Below are 27,063 nucleotides of genomic sequence, written 5' to 3' on the forward strand. Positions count from 1 at the left end.
CAGCCAGGACATGATGCCTCTTTGTGAGAAAAGACTAATCAAAAACATCAAGTAGTAGAACCAATTTAAATTTATTCATTTCTTAAATTCTCAGTACATTCAGCACTTGCAGGGGGGGATGCAACAAAATCTAACCTTTAAACTAAACATAAAATTTAAAATATTAAAATTTAACCATTACTCTATTAGAAGGTAAACTTCTTTGTACCTCCTCGTGTGTGTGTGTGTGTGTGTGTGTGTGTGTGTGTGTGTGTGTGTGTGTGTGTGTGTGTGTGTGTGTGTGTGTGTGTGTGTGTGTGTGTGTGTGTGTGTGTGTGTGTGTGTGTGTGTGTGTGTATGTATATGTATGTATGTATATGTATGTATGTATATGATTTAAGGGTCAGGAGGGATTTTCAGATGGAGACTTCAGTGCAGGGAAGGTCCACTTCCTGTAATTATTACAGAATACACCACTTGACAAGAATATCATATCCTCGTCGATTTCAAAACCATCCACTAAAGACAAACTCGGGCATATGCATTTCTCCTGCATGACCACAACACATCACGTCTCTTACTATCGCACACTTTTCTAGGTTACAGTGTTGAGACTACCAGTACAAGTTGCATCTTCGTGGGAGAGGGAGATGAAGGTTATTACTCACACAAAATCACCTGCTGTAACAAAGAACCCTCCAAGGCTGAGAAAAATGAACATGATTCATGAAACTTAAAACAAAATCCTCACTTTGACAAAGACTGCCTTTAAATTTAGTCGTATATTTAAAAAAAAAAAAAAAAAACCTGTGCTTACGAGTAGAACACTAAAACTGATCCTAGAAAATATTTGAAGGTCAGGGATCTATTTTGGACTGGTTTTATTACAGGGCTCAGAGGAGGAAGGAACTGTGCACCCGCAGAACTAAAATAAAGAGGCGAGCTCTCAAACCTCAGTGGGACAAAATGCTGAGGCGAGCCAAAAAAACCACCATCCTCTCTGCTTCTTTTCTTTAGCCGCACTACACTGAGACGAGAAGAAACGCTGCTCTCCACAGAGGGAAAGGACTTTGCTTCTGGAAGACAGAAAGAGAACAGAAGAGATGGGATAGGAGCTAGATTAAACGTCATTTTACTAATAACAAAACATGTCATCAACATTTTCTGTGTAAACTGACAAGGACAAGGTGGGGGGAAATGGCAGAAGTGTGTGGAAGACAACGCTGGCGTCAAAATGGACGAATTAAAGCACGGTGGGGCAGATAGCGAGGAGCAGACACAAGTCCTGAACTTGAGGCAAAAAAAAAAAAGTATCTCCAAGTGGAAACACTCCCTCCCAAGACTTCCTGTCTGCAGTGTCCCTAGCTATGCCGCGTCCCTCCCTCCCTCTCTCTCTCTAGCTTTCCCTGCAGCCACTTGGCCCTCAGCGGCGTCTATCCCTGGGGTTGCTACGGCTGCGAGAGCGCCGTCCACTGCCAGCGCCTACAGAGGGTCGTCTGGGCCGGTAGCTGTTGTCCCTCTTCTTGTCCCCCTCTCTGTCTCGGCCGCGGTCCCTCTCTCGGTCTCTGTCAGCTCCTCGCCCGGCGGCTCCGCCGCTCGCCGTCACGCTGCTGTCCTTCTCCCGACCCTTCAGCCTCTCTTTCTTTTCCTCTTCGCGCTTCTTCTCCTCCTCCTCTTGCTGCTCCTTGCGCCTCCGTTCACGCTCCTTTTGCCGCTCTGTGCGGTCCAAAAGCCTCTGTGCCGCCTTGTGGACACAAAGCAGTTTAGTTGGATGAAATGAAGTCTAAACTACTCATTATGACAGAAAATTGTTTATGTGTGTTTATAAGTGTGTAAGTGACCAACCTGCTCCTCAGAGAGGGGAAGCCAGTATATACATGGAGCTGCTTTGGTCTTCAGGAACAAGTCGTCTAGCAGTTTTGCAGGAGGCTCGTCTCCTTTCTCTGTTAATGGAAACAGAGAAGGGTGAATTTCTTCAAACAGTTAACTAAATTATTACTGCAAACATTGCTACAGAGGTGGGAATATGAGGTTGCATTCCTAGTCAACAGTATTTGTCAACTGTGTGTACTGTATGTTTGGCAGTCTGTTCCTCTTTAATCAATGCAGCTGGTTTTGTGGGGATATTCCCAATAATTGATACAACTTTTCTTCTGCTAATCTTTAGTAGACTGAGGTGTAGAGATTTTTTTGACCTCCAGTGTTGTTTAAGATTCTTCTTTGTTGTGATTAGCTGGGTACTGAAGGTAGATTCATCTTTGTTTCATTTATGCTTTTTTAGCTTTATGGACAATTTTTATAGCTTCGGAGGCCAAATATTTACTTCTACTAATTTCAAAATCAAGCTACATATGATTCAGTAAAAGTCTATATGATTAAACTAAACATGGTTCAAAAGTAAACTAAAAACGTGGCATGGATGGAGAGTAACGAAGGATTGAATGAGGGTTGCACAGTTAATCTAATCGCAATGTCACGCGATGACATAACTGCACCAAATGTTTGATTTAAGTAAATGAAAAGGTGTGCTGTGTGCATGACACTCTAGTCTCTGTGTGCACTGCAGTCTCCACGTTGTTAGTTACACCCTTCGCTTTACCGACAGTATTAACAGATGATGCCACCGCGTCTTAAGAAGCTTGTTGTTTTATTGTTCACTGTTAACTGACTTTGCGCTGTCTCTTTTCCCTTACACAGCCGCTACGCTAATCTCCGACACCGCTCATGCTCCCTCCTTGCTTGACCAATCACTCACTGACGTCACTCACTCAACGCACCTACGATTCTTGCCCTCACTTTACACTACCATCGTAACAACGTCCACAAAAGATATGACCAGTCCGTCGGTTTATGCAGTGGTGCGTGTGTCACGTACGGTCACGTGAGAAGAACTGAAGTGTAGAGGGTTTCAGAGCATGCAGACTTTAAGAAGAGGCTGTACAAAGTATATTTTGTTATTACATTACACCCATCTTAAATGTAATTGTTTATAAAGGTCATCAAAATGTAATATTTTAATTAAAAAAATAATTCTTATTTATTCTATTTATTTCATTTGTACTGTTGAGCAAAGCAAAAAATGTCTATTTTGAAAAGATGTTTTTGTTTTTTAATGTAGTGAAATATTAAGTTTAAAAAAAGAGGATTGCAAATTTTTTGGTATGCACTTCCTTCTTATGCTCATTTAACTTTGTACGTTTCAAAATGTTAGTATTTTGTGCATTAAATCGCAATCACAAAATGAATCTCCAAATCGTGCAGCCCTAGATTGATTTATTACTCTATATCTTGTAAGTGAATCTATTACACTAGCATGCTTTGTTCTGGCCTTTCTCCTGTTTAAAATCCCTTTCTCTTCCATTTTTCTCTTTTGGCTTCTATTTAATCACAGAGAGGTGCGTTACCCTTCTTATCAGTCTTCCTCTCCTTGCTCTTGGCCCTCTCCCTCCTCCTCCTCTCTCTGTCTCTGGATCGAGATCGTTGTCCGTCCTCTCCCGGTCTGGCAAATTCCCGGACCTTATCCCGGTCCCATTCCCGCTCGCCACGGGCTCGTTCACGGCGCTCCATTTCTCTCTCCCGCTCCGCCCACAGATCCCGCACTCCTACCACGCCGCGGTCCCGTTCGAGATCTCTGTCCCTGTCTCGGTCTCTTTCTCTGTCCCTGTCCCGCTCAGGCATCAGAGGGGGCAGCCGGTTCTGAGGACCACCTGGCAGGGCAACATGGTCCTCCTCCCTTTTTAGCTTCAGGATGCCTTTGTGAACGTCCAGCTGCAGAAAGAAAAACATAACAATAAGGATTAAGACCTGTCCTCTCAAGCATGCAGCGGAGGGACATTATGATCGCAATAACAATCAACCTCCAGTCCGCTACAGACAGTCGAGAAATATGTTTTCAGAGCACTGGATTTAAGATATGTCTTGCCACAAATACTTCTGGCAAACTAACGTTACTATCTAAACATCATACCAACAATACCGAAGCAGGCTGACACCGAAGCTACGTTCAGTCGCCTATTTTTCTACAACATACCTGTGGTCAAGGAAGTGTTTATACAACTATCTATCTTACAATATTTTGTTTCGAAAAGAAAGCAATGTTAAAGTTGTTGGTATGTGTATTTATTTATTTAAGTTAATTTATTTTACTGGTTTGCTCAATAAAAATAGTTTACATTCTTTAACTGTTTGATGCATTCTCCTTCATTTGTATGATGTTGTAGAGCCAAGCAAACCCTTTAGTAATCAAAGCTTTCAGTAAACATAATGACATTCAAATGTTTTTATTTTTATATTCTATGTACTCCTGACAGTAGAATAAGCCATTATAAATCTATCTAAAAAGGCACAGTCATGCAAACAAGGAAGAAGAAAAAACGTCAAATACCGTGAAACCGCCAGAATCTTAAAAATCTTTTACAAATTTCTGGTCACATTGCCCAGCATTAACCAATTTTTAAATATTTCATACATCATGCCTTTTACTGTGGATAGCATAGTTGCTTACTCTTTTACATGGTTGTATAATAATCTCATAATCTTGTTTGAGTGGTTTAAAATTGCCAAGTATAATTATTTTGTTGCTCAATAACTGAGACTAAGACAAATTACGGTGATTCCTCTCTTTATTTTCCTCAGTATACTGTATAACATTGACGAGTAGAGAAAATCGGCATTTCAGGTGTTCATTACCTCATCCTGCTCACAGAAGTCGACACAGAGGACCTTGGGATTGCTCGGAGGCCATTTGAATCCGTGGAGGGCAGCTCTGGTGGCGACAGCCTCCTCTGTTGTAGAGTACTAAGAGGACAAAAGAGAAGGAAAAAGGTTATCAGGCTGAAAAAAATCCTTTTTATGCGTAGTTACTAAAGCCAGACCAATATATCAGTCATTGGCCTATCACAGAAATATTGCTATCTATTGGTATTGGCGTTTATGTTTTCCGATATATGTGCCAATAATGAAAACCTTTCTTAACAGAACATATAATGCAGAAAACCATGCTTGGTGGGATTTAGCAATAGTGACATATAGCTATGTTTTATTTTGATTCTTAATTTAAATGGATGGATATATATATATATATATATATATATATAATCTTTAGTTTGTGTTATAGTAACTAAAGATATATATATAATCTTTAGTTTGTGTTATAGTATCTAACACAACTGGCTGGTAGGGATGCACCGAATCCAGATTGTTTTGGGGTTCGGCCGAATTCTGAATCCACTGGTTAAGATTCTGCCGAATCCGAATCCTACTCCCATCCTCAGTCCATTAACACAGTAAACACATTAATGAAGTAAACAACGTCCACAGCCTCTAAAATAGTTTAATGTAACAACTTAATGTTAAATTCACATGATCTTTTCACATCGTAGGAAAGCACATCGCTATCGCCAGATGACTGACTATTTTGTTTGGCAAATTTTCACTAACCAGTGTATGATAAAGGCATGTTGGGTGGGTGAAATTAGAAAGCCAACGTTAGCCAACGAGCAGCAGCCGGCCATTCGGTTGCTCCGCTCCCACTGTAGGAAGACTCATTTACCGAGCGAACAGCTGACAGCCCGGGAAGTTTTTAGCTGCGACTGTTCTTCCTTTGCCGTACCTGGGGTTGCTGCGTTTTGGCTGCTGTCTGTGGATTCCTTCATGCGCGGCTCGTATTCTTTCGGATGTTTCATGTGCAGGTGTTTTGGGGGCGCCGATGTGTGTTGTTTGGAGTCCTTGCCACCGCGGGACAGGTCGGCATTGCGGGTTGGGCGTGTGGCTCGGCTTGTGTCACCTTCTTTTGGCTGGGGGTGCTGCCGGCCGGCGCTTTTTCTGCTCGCGAGTTCCATTTTCACTTTCTCACAGCCTACTGCATTGAACGGTCCACCTACGAAACACCTTCCCGTAATCAATAGCGGTGTCATTACGTTGACCAGCGCAGTGCACGCAGTGCAAGCGTAGGGTTCGGTGGAAAAACATTCTAAGGTTCGGCAGAAACCGAACCCCGTCAAAAAGTCCAATATTCGGCCAAATCCTAACCTGAACCCTGGATTCGGTGCATCCCTACTGGCTGGAGCCAGGCTTGTATTTATTCATGAGCTCAAATAGGTCTTTATGCAAAAACACACATTATTTACTGACTGTTTTCATATACATTTTCAGCCGCATACTCCACTAGAACAGCAGAAAACAAGGTTAGTTCACCCCTCAATGCTCCTACCCTCAGATACTGTGTGGTGGACACTGTGTATAACACACAAGTTTTGGCAGCTGGATTGATTCCTGACAAATTCCACAAGCAGCTGGTTAACACTACCAGCCAAACAACACGCTTGGTGGACACAAGGGTTCGCACTCAATATAAAAATGCCGATTCATTGGTACTCACTGTGACATAGCAGTGAGACTTGATCTTGTCGATCCAGAAGCCCTCTTCCACCACGCTGCCTGTCCTCTTCAGCAGCTCTTTAAGTTGGCCCAAGGTGAAGGGTCGCACCTTTTGGGATACACAAGGAGCATGGCTCAATCAAGATCAACAGTCAATTTCAGTCACACTGGGTCAGTTCAAGTAAAGCAAGGGGAGACACGAGAGAAATTTATATAAAGAGCTCAGCTGAGATGATCTTGTTATGTATCAAAATAACAGACAGTGTGATTATATCAAATGTGCTTCAAGTTTTATTTGACCATGGAACATATCTGAATATAAAGTGTTGACGACTTTAATATGAATGAAGACTGCCAACAGCCAATGAGAGTAAGATCAGGGGGAATCGAGTACAAAAGTGTGGAGAGAGAAATGCTCAACCTCCAATAGTGTAGCTGTAAAAATGATGATGATGATGGTCTTGACAACTAGTGAATGGAGTGCCATGAAATGTTGTATACATATTCATATTTCCCAGAGAATGACTTTGTGCACCCCCTGACATTTTATCTAGCACCAACAACGGGTCATAATTTCAATTTGTCCAACACTTCATGACGTGATACCTCTAAAAAATAATGACTGAATTCTAGCTGGTTTATATCAATCAGAGAGCAAAGTTGCATTTTAAATCCATCCATTCCATCAGTATAGTTTTCAGGTAAACAAAATGATGATGACAGTCACACAGCAGAGCTATAAACTTTTAGTCTCGTTTGTTTGGGTTTTGTGTTCCTGTAGTCTGAGAGCTCCTGTTTTTCGGAGATTAGTGAGGCTGGGTGACATTAGATATCTGGTAGTCTTTGATCCACGTGTAACTTTCAGTCTAGCTTCTATGACGCAAGTTTAAAAAAATCTGCAAATGCTAGTCATTAAATGTGTAATGTCTAGTCTTGTCATAGTCTGTTTAGTCATGCAGTGTGCCCAAAACCTAAGGTGATACTTGACTACAGCCATAATACCTGGGTAAGCGTTCCTGACTCTAATTATGGGAATGATGAATATGTGGTTACCACTGGCATCAACACATTATGCTTCATTCATGAAAAACTTGTAAGGTAGATTTGGAAAGGCTGGATTTCGCTGTACAATTATTTCCCCCCACATTATTTTAGTTTGTGGGGGTAGTTTGAAGCTCCAACACGACCAAACGACAACACGTGTTCACTGTAGATGTAATGCAATGAGCTACAAACCCACCAGGTTGGTCACATGGATGATATTTGAGACTTTGCCGTGAGGCGGCGAGGGCTGCCTGGTTGTGCGGATGGGGTCATCGATGGTGACGGACACGCCAGACTTCTGTTGACTTATGGAGCGACGCACCAGACTGTCGCTGGGGGTAACTGAGGGAAAGATGATGAAGACGTGAGAAGAGTGCCCTTGAATATAGACATCCCCCCCCACCCCACCCCCCCGCCCCCCCCATCCCACTCAGAAAGAAAGATGAAGTACTGCCAGAGGGATCATGGAAGAGAGAAGGCATCAAAGAGATTTGTACCCAACAATCTACAGCAATTAAAAACCCACAAACTTAACAGTGAGGCAGTTCACCTTTCTTTGCCTCTCCTTCGAGCTTGACAGATGTCTGTGTTTCAGAGGCTTCCTCAGAAACGCTGCTCTTCCTTTTGTCTCTGGAGGTCCTGCGTTGTTTTTCTTTCTCAGTTTTCTCCACCTCTTCCTCTTCATTTGTCTGTCCGTTTTCCTGGTCACCTGGAACAACCTGAGGAGGAATTACAGGTGGAAAAACAGTAATGTGACAATTCAAAACCACCGACAAAAGACGTAGGGAACATTTCTCGAACTTCTCTGCATCAATTATAATGATGTGGCACGTTAGATGTACAAACAGAAACCTGAAGTTTAGTCAGTATTTACAATTACGTTTTCATCTGACAGCAATGATATAGTATGCCTCTTCTGACCTGTGTGACGGTTCGTCGAATCTTCAGGCCTTTGTCCTGGTCACCCCGGCTGGCGTCCAGGCCCTCCTCGTCCCCAGACATTTGCAGCTCCTCTGGGTGCAGCTCCACCACTGCCTCCTGGTTCACTTTGATGTCTGGGATCAATGACTGAAGAGTAGAAAGACAGACAGGAGATGCGGGAGGATAATAGTTGAATATTTTGACTGCATCTGTTAGCTGATACACTGCAAGAAAAGATGGATAGCAGTTTTGTTTTCCCTCAGTCATTTTGCAAAGGTTTATCTTATGTAAATGTCCAGGCAAGGGTTAAACTGAAGGGCAACTGGACTTGGTTAAAGGTGCTCTGTTCTGGAGAACTGAAGAAGTATCTCGGATGAGACAAAACATGTTCACAGCAAATTTAACCAAGTCCAGTTGCCCTCGAGTTTAACCCTTCCCTGGAAAACTATGACCTGGATGACTGAGAACCTTCACAGACTTATGTAAATGATGAGCATTTGTTTTAATGAAATCCCCAAATTTCTCCCAGCTCACTCGTGACACAGAAACACGCCAGCCTTGGGGTGCATTTTAAGTTATTGTAAAATACCCTTTTCCCATCTGGTGCTTGTTTTTGTCGTTTACCAGCAATTTACTGGTGAAATAAGTCATTGTTATAAGTTATTGTTATTACGTTATTAGTCCATTTAATTTTGACCATATGGCCTTAGCAATAAACAAGCCGTTCTTTAATGTTGCCAACTGTCGTTTTGTGCTCCTTTTTTATATTTTATACATTATAAATATATGATACAAGTATCGATTTAGCACTGTATCGGAAAAAACCCAAACGATACCCAACCCTACTCATGATGTTTTAAAACTTAATACATTTTCCAGTTGAGTTTCAAAACATTATTACTGGAAATAAATCTTCTGATTTAGGTCTGCCAATGGGAGACTAGAGAAGATGTAACCAAACTAGTAGTTGTCAGAGTAACACCATTTTTAAAAGCTTATTTTCATTGGTTTAAACAAATACTATTTTATTTTACAGACCTACCCAGTACATTTAGATGGGTTTTACATAGAGGGTCACCAGTAGGTTAAAGGATTTCACCCGTGCCAGTACCTTCAGTGAGTCAGTGGTGATGATGATGGATGGTTTCTTAGCAGTGACTGCTGTGCTGGAGCCCCACCGCCTCTTCCTCCCTGCTGCAGTTCCCGTCTCGGGCTCACCTGCTCCTCCATCTGTGGTGGCTGGAGACGTCTTACTGCCTGCAGAGGAGTAAAAAACAAAAATGCAGTTCATCACTGAGAGAGGAAATGCACTCCCAGGTAGATGATTTGCTCCCTGTTGAACAGAACTTTAGTGACAAGTTACTGCAAGCTCATAGCCTAAGAGCACAAAATAAATGCTTAAATACCCAAATAGTTTTGCCATGGGTGCCAGTAAATAATTAAAGTTTACAGAGTTTATAAATGGAACTGCATGATTAACTTATTTCAGTAACTATATTATATAACTACTATATTACATGTTTTTACACATTTGTTAAGCAGTGAAATATAAAAGGAACCATGCAGTAGATAAATATAGTGAGCACTTGTATATAGGGCAATGTGACTGGAGCCACAAGCATGAACAGGGTCCTCGCTGACTGAAATAGCAGGAAATACTGTAGCTTTGTTGCCCAAACCAGCACATTAATTTAAGTGTTTTGTTTAAATATCACTTTTAATCAGCATTTCCACAACATTATGTCAACACAGCATTTCCATACGAAAGGATAACACTGGTGTAATCTTATTTCTATCGACATTACAGACCACAAAGAGTTTAAATTCATTTACACGATCACGATTTTGGCTTCCCACGATCAAATTCACGTGATCGAGCGATATTTAAAATGCTTCATTCCGTTCATAGAACGCTCTGTATCAAAGTTTTTTTTTTCCCCAAAGCCGCACGTGCCTCCATGAGCCAATCAGAGTTGTTCCCTGCACCGCGCAGCTTAGTTTAGATGTTGACAGTCACAGAGGACAGAGTAACGTGAGGAAAATTCCACAACAGATAGCAGTCGGTCGTAAGTCGTCACGAGGTTTACCAGTTTACCAGTAAACGCAACATTTTGTCCCGTCTGGGTTGTTTTTCAGAGAACAGCAGTGACCAGTGCTAGTTTGAGTCTTTTAGCTCATAGCTTTAGTGGCAGACTGTTGTACGTCCCGCTGTTGGAATCCTCTACAGTGAAATACAGTCACACTACACCGTTTAGCTGTCAGCATTTTAGCCGTGTTTAATCCAGTTACTACTGTAGCTAATGGTAGGTTAACGTTAGCTGCTGTGTAACATGTTATTAGTGTTTACTAGCGTGACATGCAGCGATGTTTCTGTTGCCTCTTAACGTCTGTTTTTGAGCATCAGAGCGCAACGCAGACATTTAAGTGGCACCGTAATCCACGTTGCTATTTCGTCCGGTAGATACCGGGCACCGGTGTCCTATTGGCACCGGATTTTAACATGCGCCGTTAACATGAACAGAAAATTGCGTTGCCTGTATCTTTTCACGGCAAACGCGCATGTTTGGAAAGCGGTCGCACAACAGCTGAAATGGCTACTCCTTCATAGTATCCTTCAACAAAGGAGGAATGTAGCACAATATGGATGTGAAAGCAGTTATAATTAGCCTATGTGACAATAAAATTTGTTTTGGTTTAAATCAACAAATAATCGTAATAATTAATCGTGATCAATATATTGATCAAAATAATCGTGATTATCATTTTGGCCATAATCGTGCAGCCCTAATGCTAAGAGTCGGGTATTTTCTTTTTCATTCTTGTTTCACCCTTGTTTCTCATGTTGGACAAAAGATGTAACTGATATACTCACTGGTCAAGGATATCTTGCGAGCAGCAAAAGCCTTAGGAGTGGTGCTCTAGAAAGAGGGAGAGACAAAAGAGAACATACAGAAACCCCAGGGGTGCGGGGCGAGATGAGAACCAAGAGTCAAAACCCAAACAGGCAACAACAGAGAGGAGGTGAAACAGGAAAAGTGGAGGAGGGGTGGGGGCGGGGGGTTAAAGTAACAGAGGCCTGGAGGTTCCAATTGTACCACATTATGGAGAGTTCTTGGTCGATAGAGAGACTCCAGACACATTTCCGCCTTCCACCTCTGTTCAAAGACACAGATAAATCATTGCGCTACTCCCCTTCTCTGTGTGTGTGTGTGTGTGTGTGTGTGTGTGTGTGTGTGTGTGTGTGTGTGTGTTAGACTCTAAGGACAAAGCAAGTACATCATGTGCATTAGGACATGAGTAGGCCTGTGTGAAACTCAAACTGGGTCGTATCTTAGTGCTGTAAGTTATTACAAGATAAAGTCCATCAGAGGACTGAGAATAGAGGAAAGAGAGACAAGCAAAGTGTCTGTCAGTGTGTTTGAGTGGATCCTGTCACTTTAAAAGATTCCCATCCCATTTTTAACTGGAGGTGGGGATGATTTCAATATTACTTGCCCTGGTTAATGGTTTTAAATGCATCCAGAGTGCATATGTCTGACTTATTTTACATCCCAAACCAGTAATAATTACAGCACTAATATCTTAAGTGTTTTGACAAATTCTATTCTATTTTATTAGCAACATCCACTGTAATATATAAAATATAACACACAAATTGTGGGATAGTAGCAGATCAGTCCTGAGTAACTCTAGCATAATTTGTGTGGTGTTAATAAAATGCAATGGTGCTCATTTAACATCAAAACTATGGCATGTAGTTGAATCAAGTATTGTAGTTGCCTAACATTGTTGAATGTTGTTAGTGCTGAGTTCTGAGCAGCAGAGGTGGAGAACCGAGTGTCAAAGAGTCAAAAATCTGTCAGCAGAACTTTCAGTACTGCAGTTTAAATTCACCTTGAAGATTTAACATGTTCAATAGAACACAACTGTAGACCAGCAATGTATGTCAAATGTATGATCAACACTTTCATTTTGGTGTCAAAATATCAAATTAAAACTGCAGTACACGTGACAGTTCAAAAATGTGCAATAAATTACGAGGAGGAAATAAATGAATTCCTCTTATTTACAAAGAAGATGTGGAGGAAAGAGTTTTTTGTTTGTTTTGTTTTTACAGTTAATCCTTTACAATTGTATACATTTTTAAATAGAGGAATAATCACAAGTCATTTCCTGGTACCATTTGACACCTGATTCCTTACTGGCTCGACTATGGCCCAACCGCACGACAGTGTGTACTGTATCTAGGCAACAAGGATCCAATCAGAGAAGGCAGAGGAGTGAGGGCGGGGCTTGATTTGAGTGTGCAGATTTGCCACCAGGCAGGAACTGATCACTGGATTGGACTTTTTTCTTGAATGGGACTGGGGAGGACTTTTCTTGATTGACTGCTGATTAAAAAGTCACGTTTCAGTCTTTTGGGGAGCCAAGAGTTTCAAATTACTTTGTGATGGATTCTGACGGGGGTGGGAGTTGACGTATACTTTGTTAGAGTCCATGATCTGCGAGTTACATCTGGCAAGTAAAAAAAAAAAAATCCATTTTGTGATGCTTGAAATTATTGTCTTTAACCGTCATAGTTGTCCATATTATCCAAAGCAAAGTCCTGAAAGCCTTTGTGACCGGTATCTGAAATGTCAAAATGTTAACAGGTTGTCCTGTAAAGTGTCTGTTGTCCGGATAAGTTCCTGTTTTTAAGCAGCCAGAACGTGCTGCACAGTTCTCGAGTTTGTTTTGTAAATTGACAGCTCAGGCGTAAGGTCTTTTCAGTGGGATAAAGGTGGACAAAAGTAATCCAGATATGTCTTTGTTAAATTATAATCCAGGGTAGAAGTCAAAATGAGAGGGCCGATGGACATCGTGACAATATTTGCTGACATGAGTGCCTCTGCACTCACATGAAATCATACGAGATGCAAGAGTCAAGTTGTGGGTGTAGCGAAGAGCAACAACTGTGGTCGTCCATCTGTCAAGTCCACAGGGGAGGCAGGATATCATGACGTCCTGGTGAAACATCCACAGAGTCACACTTGAGATCACTGACAGTGTGGCAGCGGAGGAAGGGGGGTGATGACTTGTTTAGTATATCCAGCTTTCACTGTGGACGATCAATATCACTCGAACCCAAAAAAAATATTCTTAGAGCATAATGTGGGTCAGATTACTTGTCCTTGGCACCAAGTCCTTTAAAAGTCTCTGTTACATTAGAACTGGTGCAGAGTTCAGGGGAACAGTTCTCTTATGGATGGCAACTTTGAGCATGGTGACCGAACTTACATGCACAGCAGAGTAACTGACATCACTTTTAAAAGGCTGGCTAGCTTGCCAAGGCAGAGGATTAAGATCTTTCAAAGTGTGAGTGAAAATCCATATCATGTCACAGAGGTCTTATCCACAAAGTTTGAAAAAAAAAAAATAAGTCCCATAATCATCACTTCCAAGCAGAAAATTTCAGTTGCTCAGTTGAAGTGTTTTAAATCTTAAAACCCCAAACAGTGATCATATAAACGCTCAAGCCCTGATCACTGTATGGGTTATTGCAGGGGATCTCAGTCCAAAGTCATTACTCCACCCCACAAGCAGGGGGCAGTGTGGGATTAGAGGTAGAAGTAAATACAAAACTGGAGTGCTGAAGAGTTTTGTCTTTTGTCTAAGCTGCATCTTCCTTTTGGAGGACAGAGGTATGGATATTGGAGGGCAACTCTGAGGATGTGCTTATGATGCTTAAAATGGCAGATAGGAAAGGCCGGGAGACACCCCCCCCTCCTGCCCATACGGCATCATTCATCACCACAGAACAGTGCAGTGCAGTACAGTCCAGTCCGGTTCAGATCAGTAAGCAGGCTTCCAACCCCTGAGGCAGGGTTACCATGGCAACTGTGTGCTGCTGCAGTTACCATGGCTGCCACTTCTATCGGTGGTGGTCTGCGAGCTCCAGTTCCTGCTGGCTCAGCACGTCACTGGAGGGCTACAGGGGAGGCCTTGCAGGCTCATGCTTTTCAGCGCGATGGGGTTGCAGACTCTGGGCCTAATTCTGGTATCAGCGACGCACTTGGGCATAGCGGGACAGGAGATGTAGGAGTAGGAGGAGGAGAGGTGTTGGTGTTGGTGGTAGTAGTAGTACGCAGCAGGTACCATTAGGGGCAATGGAAGAGTCATGGGCACCTTCATAACAAAGCAATCAATGGGGTTTTAAACAGCAATCACACCATAAATATATATAGTGAGAGAGAAGCGTTCATGATGGGATACAAAGGCAAAAGATGGAAAGTAAGAGGACAAAGAGGGGAAGAGAGACAGTAAAAGAGAGTGAATAAAAGAGAGACAGATAGAGAGGCCGGGTGAAAGGAGCAAGCAAGAGAGCCAAGTGAATGAAAACAGGGTGAAAGAAACAGCAGAAACAAGGCCTGACGCATCTCTACATACACACTGTCAGGGTCCATTACTCATGCAAACCCAAGAAGGGAAAAAAAACCCCACAAACATAAAAAATAAAAACACTTGCTGATAATAACTTTAATCGCTTAACAGCTCACAAGTAAATCTAAATTAGATACTCTCGACCTCAATGCCTAAAATGTAATGTATGGTTGTGGGCATCTGGTTTCAACAGTACAAGTAGTGAAGGCTGAAGGCCACATCTAACAGTAGCTTCTTAATGAGCTCCAGAAACTATTCTCAATGGTATAATTAGGTTGTGAATCAAATGTAAATTGATTGCTTTTTTGAATTCAAAGACGGGAAACTGCTTGTGCGTAAAATGCAATACTCCGGTCCGATACAAGGACTCTGAAGACCCTGACACACCACATGCAAGAACTTGAGCTGACTAAGGCAGACTGATCAAATGCTTTAGGACAAGTGTCACCTGAATAGGTGACGCTGGTGGCTAAAGAGCATGCCTGCAGGATAACTAGTAAATGATCAGTTTTATACACACACACACACACACACACACACACACACACACACACACACTTTAACATACTATTACCATGACTACTTGCATTCCAGCAGCATCAACATCCCTCAGCAGGTACTAGACAGACAAGTGTGTGAGAGATCATCTAAGTCATGAAATATTAGTTGCATTAAACGCAGATGAAAGGGATTAGTTCATTTCTCTTCACCCCAGGACCCAACTCCAACTCAACCCCTGTTTGTTTACCAATGAGCATTTGTGGAAACCCCCAATTGAGTAATCTGATAAGCGTTTAAGAGATTAAAAGGATGCAGATACTGTATGCAGAGCCAGAATCAAAAGGATAAAATCTCCACAGGAGCCAAAGGAATTAATGGTTGTAAAAATGTTGGGGTTGTGTTGGTTTTAAGTAACCCTATTAACTTGTGTTGCCAACTACACATGCTTTTATATGAATGAGGCTGCGGGTTAGTGAGAGACAGAGCAAAGACCCAGGCATCCCCACCCTTCTCAGTGACCTTACCTCCTCCAGACGGCCCTCGCTGTTCTCTGGCTCAGCCCCAGAGGGTGGCTGCTGGGCCATGGAGCTCTCAGAGTCTGGTTCCACCTCTGTCACGGCAGCTGCGCTGGGCTCTGACACCTCCCTGCAGGACGAAGAGAAGGTTAGGGTGAGGAGGGCGGGTGGGGAAAAAAAAATGGATTTGACTGTAAAGACTGTTTGAGAGCTAGGGGTCAACACTGATCAGTAAGAGTGTCTGGTCTTACCAATTATCACCTGGTGATAAGCTTGTTATCTTTGCCCTTGTGTTACTTTTGCTAAATCCATCTCTAACGCTACCTCTGAATTACTATGAGTTATGTTGTGGCAGTTGACATTTCAAATTATGAATCACAGAGTAAAATTATCTTTCTTCAATGAGTCAAACAACAGTTTCCTTGAGCTGAAGTGAAGCATAATTTAAAAACACATCAAAGTTATATTTTTAGAAGTCATTGATAATGACCAGTCATACCCTCACTTGATACAATGTCAAGGCCTGGCCGCCTGGGTGTTGACTGTTCTGTTGAAAGAAATACCAGTATCATGACTTTCGTTTCTGATTTTCTTTAGTTTAACATTTTGATTAGGTTTTATTTTCTGATAGTTGTTGCTCAAGCTTTAAACAAATATGTATTGCATAACCTTAGATTCTGAAAAATAAAGTAGTTACCTTAATTTACTGTTTCTGGATCAATGAAAAAATACTAAGTATGAGTCAAACTAACTAGTCTGACTGGGCTCGTGAATAAGTTCTTCATGTTGATTCTGATATTAATAGAGATTAAAGAGATTAGAGAGATTAATATGTTATAAACAACACAAAGCAGTGCTGCTCTACATGTATCACTACTTTAAATATTTAAGATATATCTGAAATGACTGTTTGATTAATCGATAAGTCAATGGACCGAAAAACAACTGGGAACTATTTTGATGATGGATAAATTATTTAAGTCATTACCAAACGTGAGCTAGTTCCAGCTTCTTAACTGTGAGATTTTGATGCTTTGCTATGTTTTATGTGATAATAGATTACATTTTAGTTTTGGGTGTTTGGGTTAGACAAAACTAGCAATTTGATGACATCATCTGAAGCTTTAGGACATTGTAATGGGCATTTTTCACTAACATCTGAGATTTTTTAGATCAAACAAAAATCAAGGAAACAATTAGCAGATTAAATAAAGAAAAATTTGAAGAAAACAATACGTTTCTGCCTTAATCAAAGACTATCTGGACTAAGACAAGAAAGACTGCCTTCAAGCTCAGCTCTAGAGACTGGCCAATGTGAGGTTTAGTCTGAGAGGAGACAAAATGATGTGTAGGACAAGACAGAAAAACACTGGGAAGAGTCAAAGGCTGGGTGCTAGGGGCCAGTGATCTGGGTCACTCCTGCTATGAATAACTCACCAGTTAACTGACACCCAGGGTCACAAACACTCTTCAAACTAACTCATAGTCCAAGACACACACTCACAGCTGACTCCATGTGTCTGGTCTTCATCTGATCCATGCTGGGTCATTATTGAAGCAAAACCTAAACAAATCTAACTTAGCTAATAAGTAGCGAAAAATAAGTCACGCTTTGTAGTTACTATGAGTCAGACCTCACACAGCCAAAAGCTTCTCTACATGTTATTTGACTGTATCACTGTTATCTAAGACAAAACCAAGCAGATGTCATTATATTTTTAGCTACTCCCTCAACCTTCCCTACCAGCAGTATCCAAAGTCTCCTCCACTGCCTCCATATGATGACACAGGCACTGAGGTAGCACCCTGTAGGTGGGAGAACCACATCCTTCTCTTTATCACAGTGCACAGTCTCCTCTATTGTTTGATTTGTTACATGAGGATTTGCAGTGCATTGCATAGTTCTTGTTTCACCGGGAAGGAAAGTAAATATGTTTAAAAATACTTCTCATTTCTGAAAAGTATCAAACAAAAAAAATGTTTGGTAGTGAAAGTGAATCCCAGGTGCCAATACCAATCTCTGCAGCAAGTTTTGTCTTAAATGTTTTCTCAGTTATTGCAGAAAATTCCTGAATTAAATGCAGTAATACAGTAATTTTCAAAAAGGAACATATTCTGTAGCGCTTGTGATGAGAGTATTGCTTTTCTGTTTTTAATCTGCTGATTGTTTTCTCGATTAATAGATTAAACGTTTGATCTATAAAACATCAGAAAACAGTAAAAAGGTTTTATCACAAAACGGTTCACTTTACTATTATGCGAGACAAGGAAAAGCAGCTAAATCTTGCATTTGAGAAGGTGGAGCAAGGGCAATGTATTTTCAGTCGATCGACTAGTTTCCTAATTGATCAATTGTTGCAGCCATTAATTAAGTGACTTCCAAGATGAAAGTGGTAGAGTGCCCAATTCAACCCTTGGAAGAATCTTTCTGGCTCAAACACCAATAACTGTAAAGAAAAATCTCTCTAACTTGCTAATAATTAGGCTACTCACACAGCCAGCTCAGACAACCAAACCTCAGCTTTCTCTTTCTCCATGACATGTAGCATGGTCATTGGCATGCATGGTTTCTTTAAGAGGAGGGCCTGTAGTTAGTCTCTGTAACACTGAAATGTACCCAGAGTGTTAGGAGACCTGTTCAACCTCCTCTCTGGAGATTAGTCACTGGCAGTGAGGAGTGTAAGCAGGAGGACAGCATTTCCCCCTCCTCTACTCCACACTGGCTTTCCTCATTTGCCCGAGGTGTGGATGTCAATGTCTATGTTGCTCTTAGGCAAGGCCAGAGACACACCTGCACAGGCTATAAAGAGAGACAGATGTCACCTAGAAATACAATCCCTCAGAATCAGGAAAGAAGGAAAAGCCAGGACGAGGTGATGTAATGATCACTGAAAGAAAGATGAATGAGTGTAACTAACTGTGAGCATGCACAATGCTTGGCTTTTTGTTTTCAAATAACACCCTTGAAGCCTTTCATTTCAAACAGCTTTGTATCTATATGACTGGGCTGGAATGAATAAGCACATTTAAGTACAGCTTGAATGTAAGTAACAATATTAAGATATATGTCAAATGTATCACAAAATAAATCCATTACTTCTAGTTAAACTTCTCAAAAACCTGACAAAAAGGGTAGTGCGACCTGAGGCACCAATTCTCCTTCACTGTAGCTCAGCAGAATTACTCAAATCATGTCCTAATCATCAAACTACACTCATAAAGCAGACAAGTAGTCAGTTCCCAGGGGATGAGAGTGCTGGTGCCAGCTGGGAGAATTATATCACAGCATAAGGGTCCATTCACACTGACTGTACAACTAACAGATGTCTGATTTAATGATCTCCCTTGACAACAGTGAGATCATTAACAGCTACACAAACCGAAAAATAAAAAAATATAGTCTTCTGTAGGCTAGACAACAAGATGCATGTACAGTGTGGCCATAAATGAGCCTTAACGGACAACAACATGAGGATGGCACACATAAGGAAATGTATATTCTAAAATAGTAATAGATATTTTGCCACCTGGCATGTCAGAAAATGTTGAGGTCAAGATGAAAGAGAGAGAAGGGGAGAAATCACAATCCGCATGACTCGTCATCACACCATGAAATCTGAGCCCATTAATTATTTATCAATGTGCTCCTCCAATGTGAAGCTATTTTAGACACAAATCATAGAAAGGAGATCCCCTTCCCCCCCAAAAAAAAATTCTCCCCGGCTCCTCACTCAACAAAAGACTCTCACCGACGGTCCCAACCCCGGTCCTCACATGGACGAACATGCAACACGCTCATAACCAGGCCAATGTGAACTGATGACATGGTTTTTAACAGGCAGGAAGGAGATGCTAGCTAATCAGCATCGTAATGTACAGCCGGTTTCCCGGTAGGACACGACAGACTGAGACAGGCTGATGTATCTCCATTGCGTTATAGATAAGGGGTGTAAAAGTAAAACCATCAACCTAAAGCCTTGAGTCGCCCTCTAACGTTAGCTCACTCTTACCCGTTTTTGTTGCCTTCCGACAGCATTATGGCCGGCCTTGAAAGGAAACCCACGGGGACAGATAATAACACTCTGACACTCACGATTATTCCGGTCAGGCGTGGGTTGAAATCGGGGACGCGAAATAAAAAAAAAATTCCGGTCGCGGTTGTTTCTCCTGCTGATTAGCCGTGCACTGCGTCGGTATCAAGGATGCAATGCATGCATGACGGCCATGTTGGCTAGCGAGACCAGTGTCAAGTCTACCAGAGTAACTACGAACTATCTTCCGGTCAAAGATTTCCAAAATAAAAGCTATGTTAGCTGCTCAAACGTGTCGCATTCAGAAATATAACCTAATAAATATGGATTAAGCAAGGAACTAGGCTGAATGAAATTACGTTTTCTGCTGCCAGCAACAAATGGAAATTACACGAAAACGACGACCAGGAAAGGGACCTTTTTTTCTCAAACGAAACGCAGCAGCAGCCACGCTGCTTGTAGGGCTGCCACACTGAACGCCTGACAAGAAATACAACCTGCTATAATTAGGAGCAGGGGCGTAGCACAACATTCTGGGCCCTGTACAAAGGCATTCTCTATGGGCCCCTCCCCACATCCACAGCTATTAGGCTCATTCAAGATAAGTTGCGCCTTGCCTGTAAAGTGGACGGGAACAGGCGGCAGCAGCCAGGGGCATTGACAAAAAGCCACGGTCAAGTCGGACAGTTGTTTGTTGATGTTAATATTCAACAGACTGTAATCTGAATGTATTTAGTCTCTATAAATAATAAATGTCACCATCAGCCACACAACATGTGTTCAGTTAAGAGAATAAGCCTTCAAATCAGACAAATATATATAAAAAAAAAATCAGCTGTTAGATCAGCTGAGAGCCAGACGTTTCCCATCATGCCCTGGGTCTTGCCGTTGCTGGAGAGCAACTGCGGCGCCTGGTTCTAAAAACTGCGGCCGCCTTGATCTCGTGAGGTTATCGTTGCCCACGTGTGCATGACGTCAGAGCAAGTCGGGATCAAGTCGGACACAAATGTAACATGCATGCATTGGGCAGCGACCGTCGGTGATCGATTCTGCGCAGGTTTGGATCATCTCAAACGAGCCTATTCATTCTAGCATCTTTTTGGGCCCTCCTCACATGAGGGCCCTGTGTAATCAGTCCCCTTACCGACACCCCTGAGCGGTGAGTGGGAAAGCAGTTTACAACCGATTCATGTTCTAGGGCCCTGACACACCAACCAGACGGGCCGACCGTCGGCAGAAAAGCCAGTCGGACTGATCAGTCGGATCCCGAGGTCCAAAAAATGCATCAGAACACACTGAGGCGACGCCGACTTGAGCGTACGTGAAACGTAATATGTCTCCATAGCAGCAGGCGGCGCTGCTCTGTATTGTTTCCATTAACAGTCTGATTATTTCCCAGAAAATGAAGACCGGCAACTGATTGGACGAACGCGTCACGTGGTTCTTTTTTCTCCGGAAATTCACAGCCAGACTGTCATGGCGGCTCATTCAGAATACGATCTCATATTGTACTAAAATAGTTCACCGAAACGTGTTTCTGAAAACATTTTAAGCGAGAAATAGGCCATGCAGTTGCTGAATCTGTCTTCATTTCAGATCAACAAAGGTCAGTTTAAAAGATTTTCGTCAGATTTTGAGAGGCTCATCCGCTCCCCATTTCCGGGTGAGTCCCGACTGCCCTGTCCCCGACTGAACATGTCAGGTCGGCCCAAATGAAGGCCGACGGCTCCTCAAACGGACGACGGCACGGGACACACCGAACAGACTCGAGTCACGGACCTCGCCAGACGGCCCGACACCCGATTATCGGGCTGGTGTGTCTTCTCTCTAAGAGATCTTGGACGCATGTTGTCAGCTCTGTGACCAATGTTTTTTAAATGGAACATATATTTATTATGCCTTTATATGCTGACAATTAATATACATTAATATACCCCCCCCCCCCCCCAAGACAAAACATATTGGTAAAATATATTGGTTAAAAACTGCAAAGTTTAAGAGAAACTGATGTTAGTACAACACAAGTTAACAGAGCTCATAAACATAATGCACATCACCTAACTTTAGTGCAGACATGGTCCTTTCTTTAATACTGGATACATTATTGTAGATTTTAAGATGGGTTTTAGTGGGAGCTGTTTGCTATGTGACTGCTGTTGCATGGAAATCTCTTGTATCCAAAATACACATTGCTTTTTGGTCTTTCCTCTGAGGTCCAAAGTTAATTTAACCAAAGTGTGCAGGAGCACACTTTGCTAAAAAATTTAATCATCATCCTTAATATCCAGAAAATCAAGTGATTAAGACCAAGTTGTCTACATATTTTCTTTTGTGATTTCATCACATTTAATTTATAAACTTCTTGAAGAAGTTTAATCCTGAAAGTCAAAAGCAAGTTGAGCTATCCAGAAAGAGGAATAGAGAGAATAGCAGAATCAATTGAAAGAAAACAGACCTCATCAGTGGAAAATATTATAGGAATTCATGTGTCACATCACACAGTGCAAGAAGGTGTTGCATCCACTTGTTAATAAGGTTAACTGTATTTTAGTGATGGTTACAGACCTTTTTGAAAGGTATCGTTTCTCTGCCCCTTTACTCAGGTTAGTCTTTTTCTCATCCTCTGCTTCTTGTCCTTGGTCTGCCTTCTGTAAAAAAATATTCAAGTAAAAACAATGAAAAACAAATAGCACTATGCTCAAAGATTATTTAGCTTTAAAGTGCATCTCAATGTAAGCAGAACAAATACACACAAGAAGGCTGAAATACTGTTAACATATTTGCAATAATTTGGGTCCAAAATTACTTCTACATGTTAATATTTCTATGCACTTAAACACTGTCAACCTGGTAGATAGACATTAGGCATGGCAAAAGTGAAATGAAGCACACTCAAGAGTGTGACGCTGCATGGCATCCAATTCACAATCCCTATCGCTCATAGAGCTCTATCAATGCTGTAGTGAGTGACTGACACCCACATTAGTTTGATCACTGACCTTCAGCATGGCATGGCTGGTTTTATCTCCGGAGGAGGAAGAGGATTGAGATGAGTGTGAAGAGGAGTCTGATTTGGAGTCAGAATCTGATGAGGAACCGGAGTCTCGGGCCTCAGTTACAGCCACCCTGCCTTTGTTTGCTGTCTCCTGTATCTTTACCTTTTCCTTGAGCAGTTTCTCCTCTCTTGTCTTCTCCTCACCCTGGCGTTTTCTCTCTTTTTCCTCTTCCTGGCGTTTTCTCTCTTTTTCTCGCTCCTCTTTCAGACGCTGCTTCTCCTCCTCTTCCAGTTGTTTCCGCTCTTTTTCCTTCTTTTCTTCAAAGCGTTTCTTCTCTCTCTCCTGTTCTTGTATCTTCTTTCTTTCTTTCTCCTGCTTCTGGCATTGATCTCTCTCTTTCTCCTCCTTCAGTCGCCTTTCTTCCTCCATCTCTCTGTTCTCTAGTAGCCTCTTTCTCTCCAATCTTAGCAGTGGAGATTCACTGGAACTGCCAGACCCAGCAGTGGAGTGTGCTGTCTCTGCTGACATATCCACAGCAGAGGTGGCCTCTGCTGCACAGAAAGCCCCCTCTGACTCCATCTTGTGTACGAGCAGAGAAAGAGGCCCTGGCCTGCGCTCCGCAGAGGGCTCAGGACTGCTGGAACGAGAACTTGAGTCAGAGTCTTGCCTCTGCAAGGTGGAAGATGGGAATGGCAGCACCCTTGGACCACGTGAAGCCGCAGGGCCTTCTCCCTCCTGGTCGTCTGTGTCTGGTGGGCTCTGTTTGGGAGTGTCAGGTAGGGGAAACAGGTCAGGGGGTGGAGAGGGAGGAGGAGTGGGGTGGCGCAGTTGCATTGGTGTGTGGTGTACCTGTGGTGGTGGGATGTGCTGTGGAGGCTGGAGCTTGCGTTTGGATCTGGCAGCTGTTGATGGGACACTGGGAGGCATCTGCTGCGGCTGGGGAGGTACTCTGTTGCCCCTTGGTGCCCCGCCAGGACCAGGCCCCCAGTCCTCGTCATTCTCACTCTCGTCATCACCGTCGTCATCGTCATCACTGTCCTCATGGACCTGAGCTCCTGCTGAGACCCTGGCAGATCGGCTAAGGTGAAGGACAGGATAAGCTGATCCTGGTTCAATCGGTGCAGTGCCCTCCTTCTCCTGGGCTCGAGAAACGGCAGGGGGCAGCCCCTGGCGGTCAGGCTGGCCCAGGACACGCACTGACAGGGAAGCTACGGCACGGGGAGGAGATGGGGCTGGTGGCTCCTTATGTCCTTGATGAAAGGTGGCTCGCTGCATCCTAGCTCCTGGAGCCTCAAGGGACTCCTGGGGTTGGAGGGTAGGACCGGGGCCCATGTCAGGTCCGCATGCCATCATCCCATGTCCCATCAGTGCATCACCTCCTCCTTTCTCCTCCGCCCTGGTCATTGAGGGCTTGGGGGGTATGGAGCGATGCTTCTGGGCAAAATTAATGGAGTCAGTCTGAGAGAAGCCAAAATGACTAAATTTGTTCTATACATTAATTAACATGTTTAGGCATTTATAAGCAAGGAACATTCATTTCCAGGTGTATGCTGAGCATAGGATCACTATTCAAACTAAAAAATAATTCTGTGTAAATTAAAAACCACCACCACCTGCATGATAAGTAGAATATTGAGGGAATGAAAAATACATTTTACCTTCATCTGATCAATATTTAGCAGCTTAGTGTGTCCTGTTCTTTGAGATAAATCCTTAGTTTTCCTCATTTGACTATTCAGTGTGTGGAGGTTACTGACCTTGTCAGAGACATAGGAAGAGCTGTCATTGTCCTCTGAGTGGTCTTCATCCTCCTCCGGCACTGCTGGGCTTTCTGCCAGAGAGAGACACGAGGCAGGGGTTAAAGGTCAGCACCAATGTCTGTGATGTGATGATATGATTTATGGCACACACCCACTGGTTGCCAACCAAGGACAACTTCTGAATGAATTAGGTAGAGAAATGAATTTTTTTTTTTTTAATTAGCCATTATGGAAACTTCTGTTATTTGTTAACACATTTATGAGCAGGTTCATACAACCATACATGAAATTAGGCAAATACAGATGTTTGGACAATATAAAGTAACAAGACTGCTGGAAGAGAAAGCGTGTATAGGACAGAAAGACACAAATATTGTCCAGTTCCTTTAGGCTAAAGGACAGAGAGATTGTGTTTATTGTCTGATTTGTGATTGTGTGTGTTTATGTATTACCATCTGAATCTTCCTCTTGCTGGGCCTCTCTCTCCAGTCTCTGGCGAAGAAGCTCCTGCTGTTTAGCCAGGTACTGTTTTATGAAGCTATTCTGGCTCATCTCCTCACCTATCTACAACAAAATAAGGCACATAAAACAGCACTTTATTATTACATCAGCACGGTAAAAATTCAAAGAGCCAACAGCAGTGATTTGCATAGTGAAACCTGATCTTTAAAGTATTTCTCCTGTCCTGATAGAAGTACTGCTAGTAAAACAAAAATGAAATGGCACATTTGACATTCAAAGAAGTATTTATTAAGAACTCTTTGTCTTTGTAGGGAATGTCTATGGGTTTCTTATTTTATTTATCTTATGCCACTAACGTATGGGAGTTATGCATTTCTACAGAACTTAAAATGTCCACACATTTTAAAAATAAAATATTAAAATCTATTCTTACCTGTGAGTTGGGCTGCAGCCCACTGTGAGAGGAGGACGACTTCTGAAGATTTTCCAGCATCAGAGCCTGCAGGGAATAAGGAAGGGGAAACGTATATCTAAATGTAAAACACTGCATCACAATGAAAAGTAATACCATTTTTATTTTTAAATAAATTCAGGCCAGCTGTAATAAAACAAGCGGTCTGGGGGTCCTCCCCCAGAAAAGAAATTGAAAATCACACCTCTGCCAGTGCAGCCTCATAAACACAACTTTGAAGGCTTGGTTCAGTTGTACCCTGGGCCAACGCAGGCATGTGTTTTGTATGTATGCAAATCACGATTACACTGATCTCCACTCTCCACCTACAGAAACTTGTGACTTTATGGTAAACCTATTGTACGAATATATTTTCATCAGCATTATCATTGTCTTTTTGCTATCATTTTAAAAATGTGCATTACCATACCAATTACAACATCCCTTGTTTAATTCCGACAGGGCATTCACCTCTCTCTCCCCATGTTTGCCGTTTTTACAAGCCACTATTAATAATAATTCCAATATATTTTAGAACTAACTACTTTTAGGCCATGAAAAATAAATAATTAAAAGGTGAAATTATTTTCCAACCACAACTATATTCCTGGCAACGTGGAGGGACTTTTGAAATAGCATTTACGCCCTAATTCGGGAAATTAAATTTAAAAACATTGTAAGAGAACGGTTAACTGAGCAGATCAAATGTTTAAAAATCAAAATTCTGTGTTTAGGCTGTATTTTTTGCTAACATTTTTCTGGGGGAAGAGCGACTCATGACCTCAATATTTCTGAAATCCTAGCTACTACCCTGGAACCTATTGTTGTTTATGGGCTAGATGTCTGGTGCAAAACAACAATATTGTTGAAAAAAATATACTTAAAACTAAACTGAATAAATTGATGAAGCTCGTGTGTTTACATGGCGAGGCGCGCCCCCGTAACCCCGATACACTCACATACCGAGCGCGGGCACGGTCATGTACTGTACACTATGTGCGGCTGTTCGCTTGCTTAGGCCTCGAGTTGACAGGTGCACAGTTCAACTGTGTGCAACACGGTGCACTAAGTGTAGTTACGAATTAAGTCTGAAGTCGGTCGGCGGACAGTTGCGTTGTACGGTCCGTTACAAATATCAGAAAACAAAAACTGTTGTTGATTTGTAATAACGGGTGCTAAGCGATTTATGTATTCCCGCTTCCAAGCCCACACACCGTTACGGCCTCTAACGTTAACCCCTACCGTCTCTCGCCTCCTGGTGAACTTAGCCAGACTCGACAGGCGTCTATAACATGAGCGAAAACTTACCCCTTTCAGTCGTTTCAAGAGTGTGTTTTTCTGCCCACTCTTTGGGAGGCTTCTTTGCTCCAGAGCGGCTTTCAAATCCGCGACTCTAAGCGATTGTAGAGGTTTTCCATCAAGCGTAATATCTTCGTCCGCCATTTTGCTCCCTCCGCTTGTCTAAACTCCAACAAGCGTCGCTACGGCTGCTGCTCAGCGTCACAACTCGGCAGTTTCCGGAAAAGCTCGTTTTTTCCGAATCACATAACATTACAGTGATAGTTGTAAACAATTATTAGGCCAATTTAGGCCACTAGCCTCACA

The 27,063-nt window shown here is 42.3% G+C and overlaps 1 protein-coding gene across 5 annotated transcripts; it reads right to left on the reverse strand.

The window, feature by feature from the left end:
* Positions 1–359: 359 nt before the first annotated feature.
* On the reverse strand, positions 360–26,980 carry acin1b (apoptotic chromatin condensation inducer 1b). Of its 5 annotated transcripts, none has more exons than XM_035993731.1 (18): positions 26,767–26,980; positions 25,441–25,506; positions 24,998–25,109; positions 24,543–24,616; positions 23,635–24,219; positions 22,789–23,544; positions 22,355–22,437; positions 15,768–15,888; positions 11,195–11,240; positions 9,434–9,579; positions 8,323–8,469; positions 7,952–8,120; positions 7,598–7,743; positions 6,359–6,466; positions 4,669–4,776; positions 3,384–3,747; positions 1,825–1,925; positions 360–1,723 (listed from the first exon to the last, which is right to left on the reverse strand). In XM_035993731.1, exons 1-18 carry the CDS (start codon positions 26,899–26,901, stop codon positions 1,403–1,405), a joined length of 3,588 nt encoding a protein of 1,195 aa, XP_035849624.1. In that variant the 5' UTR covers positions 26,902–26,980; the 3' UTR covers positions 360–1,402. The 5 variants fall into 5 exon arrangements, with proteins under 5 accessions (XP_035849624.1, XP_035849623.1, XP_035849622.1 ...); XM_035993730.1 differs by having other exon boundaries at positions 22,789–22,950; positions 22,981–24,219; XM_035993729.1 differs by having other exon boundaries at positions 22,789–24,216.
* Between the last annotated feature and the right edge of the window lie 83 nt (positions 26,981–27,063).

Source organism: Sander lucioperca, chromosome 17, assembly GCF_008315115.2.
Source record: "Sander lucioperca isolate FBNREF2018 chromosome 17, SLUC_FBN_1.2, whole genome shotgun sequence".
NCBI classification, from domain to species: Eukaryota; Metazoa; Chordata; class Actinopteri; order Perciformes; family Percidae; genus Sander; species Sander lucioperca.

What these genes read in the sequence shown, in the direction of transcription:
- acin1b (XM_035993728.1), bottom strand. Translation starts at nt 26,901, where the DNA reads ATGGCGGACGAAGATATTACGCTTGATGGAAAACCTCTACAATCGCTT. An exon ending in TTCGACGAACCGTCACACAG is followed by an intron (nt 8,121 to 8,322) that starts GTCAGAAGAGGC and finishes ATTCCTCCTCAG; the next exon opens with GTTGTTCCAGGTGACCAGGA. An exon ending in AGTCTCACTGCTATGTCACA is followed by an intron (nt 4,777 to 6,358) that starts GTGAGTACCAAT and finishes TTGTCCTCTTAG; the next exon opens with TACTCTACAACAGAGGAGGC.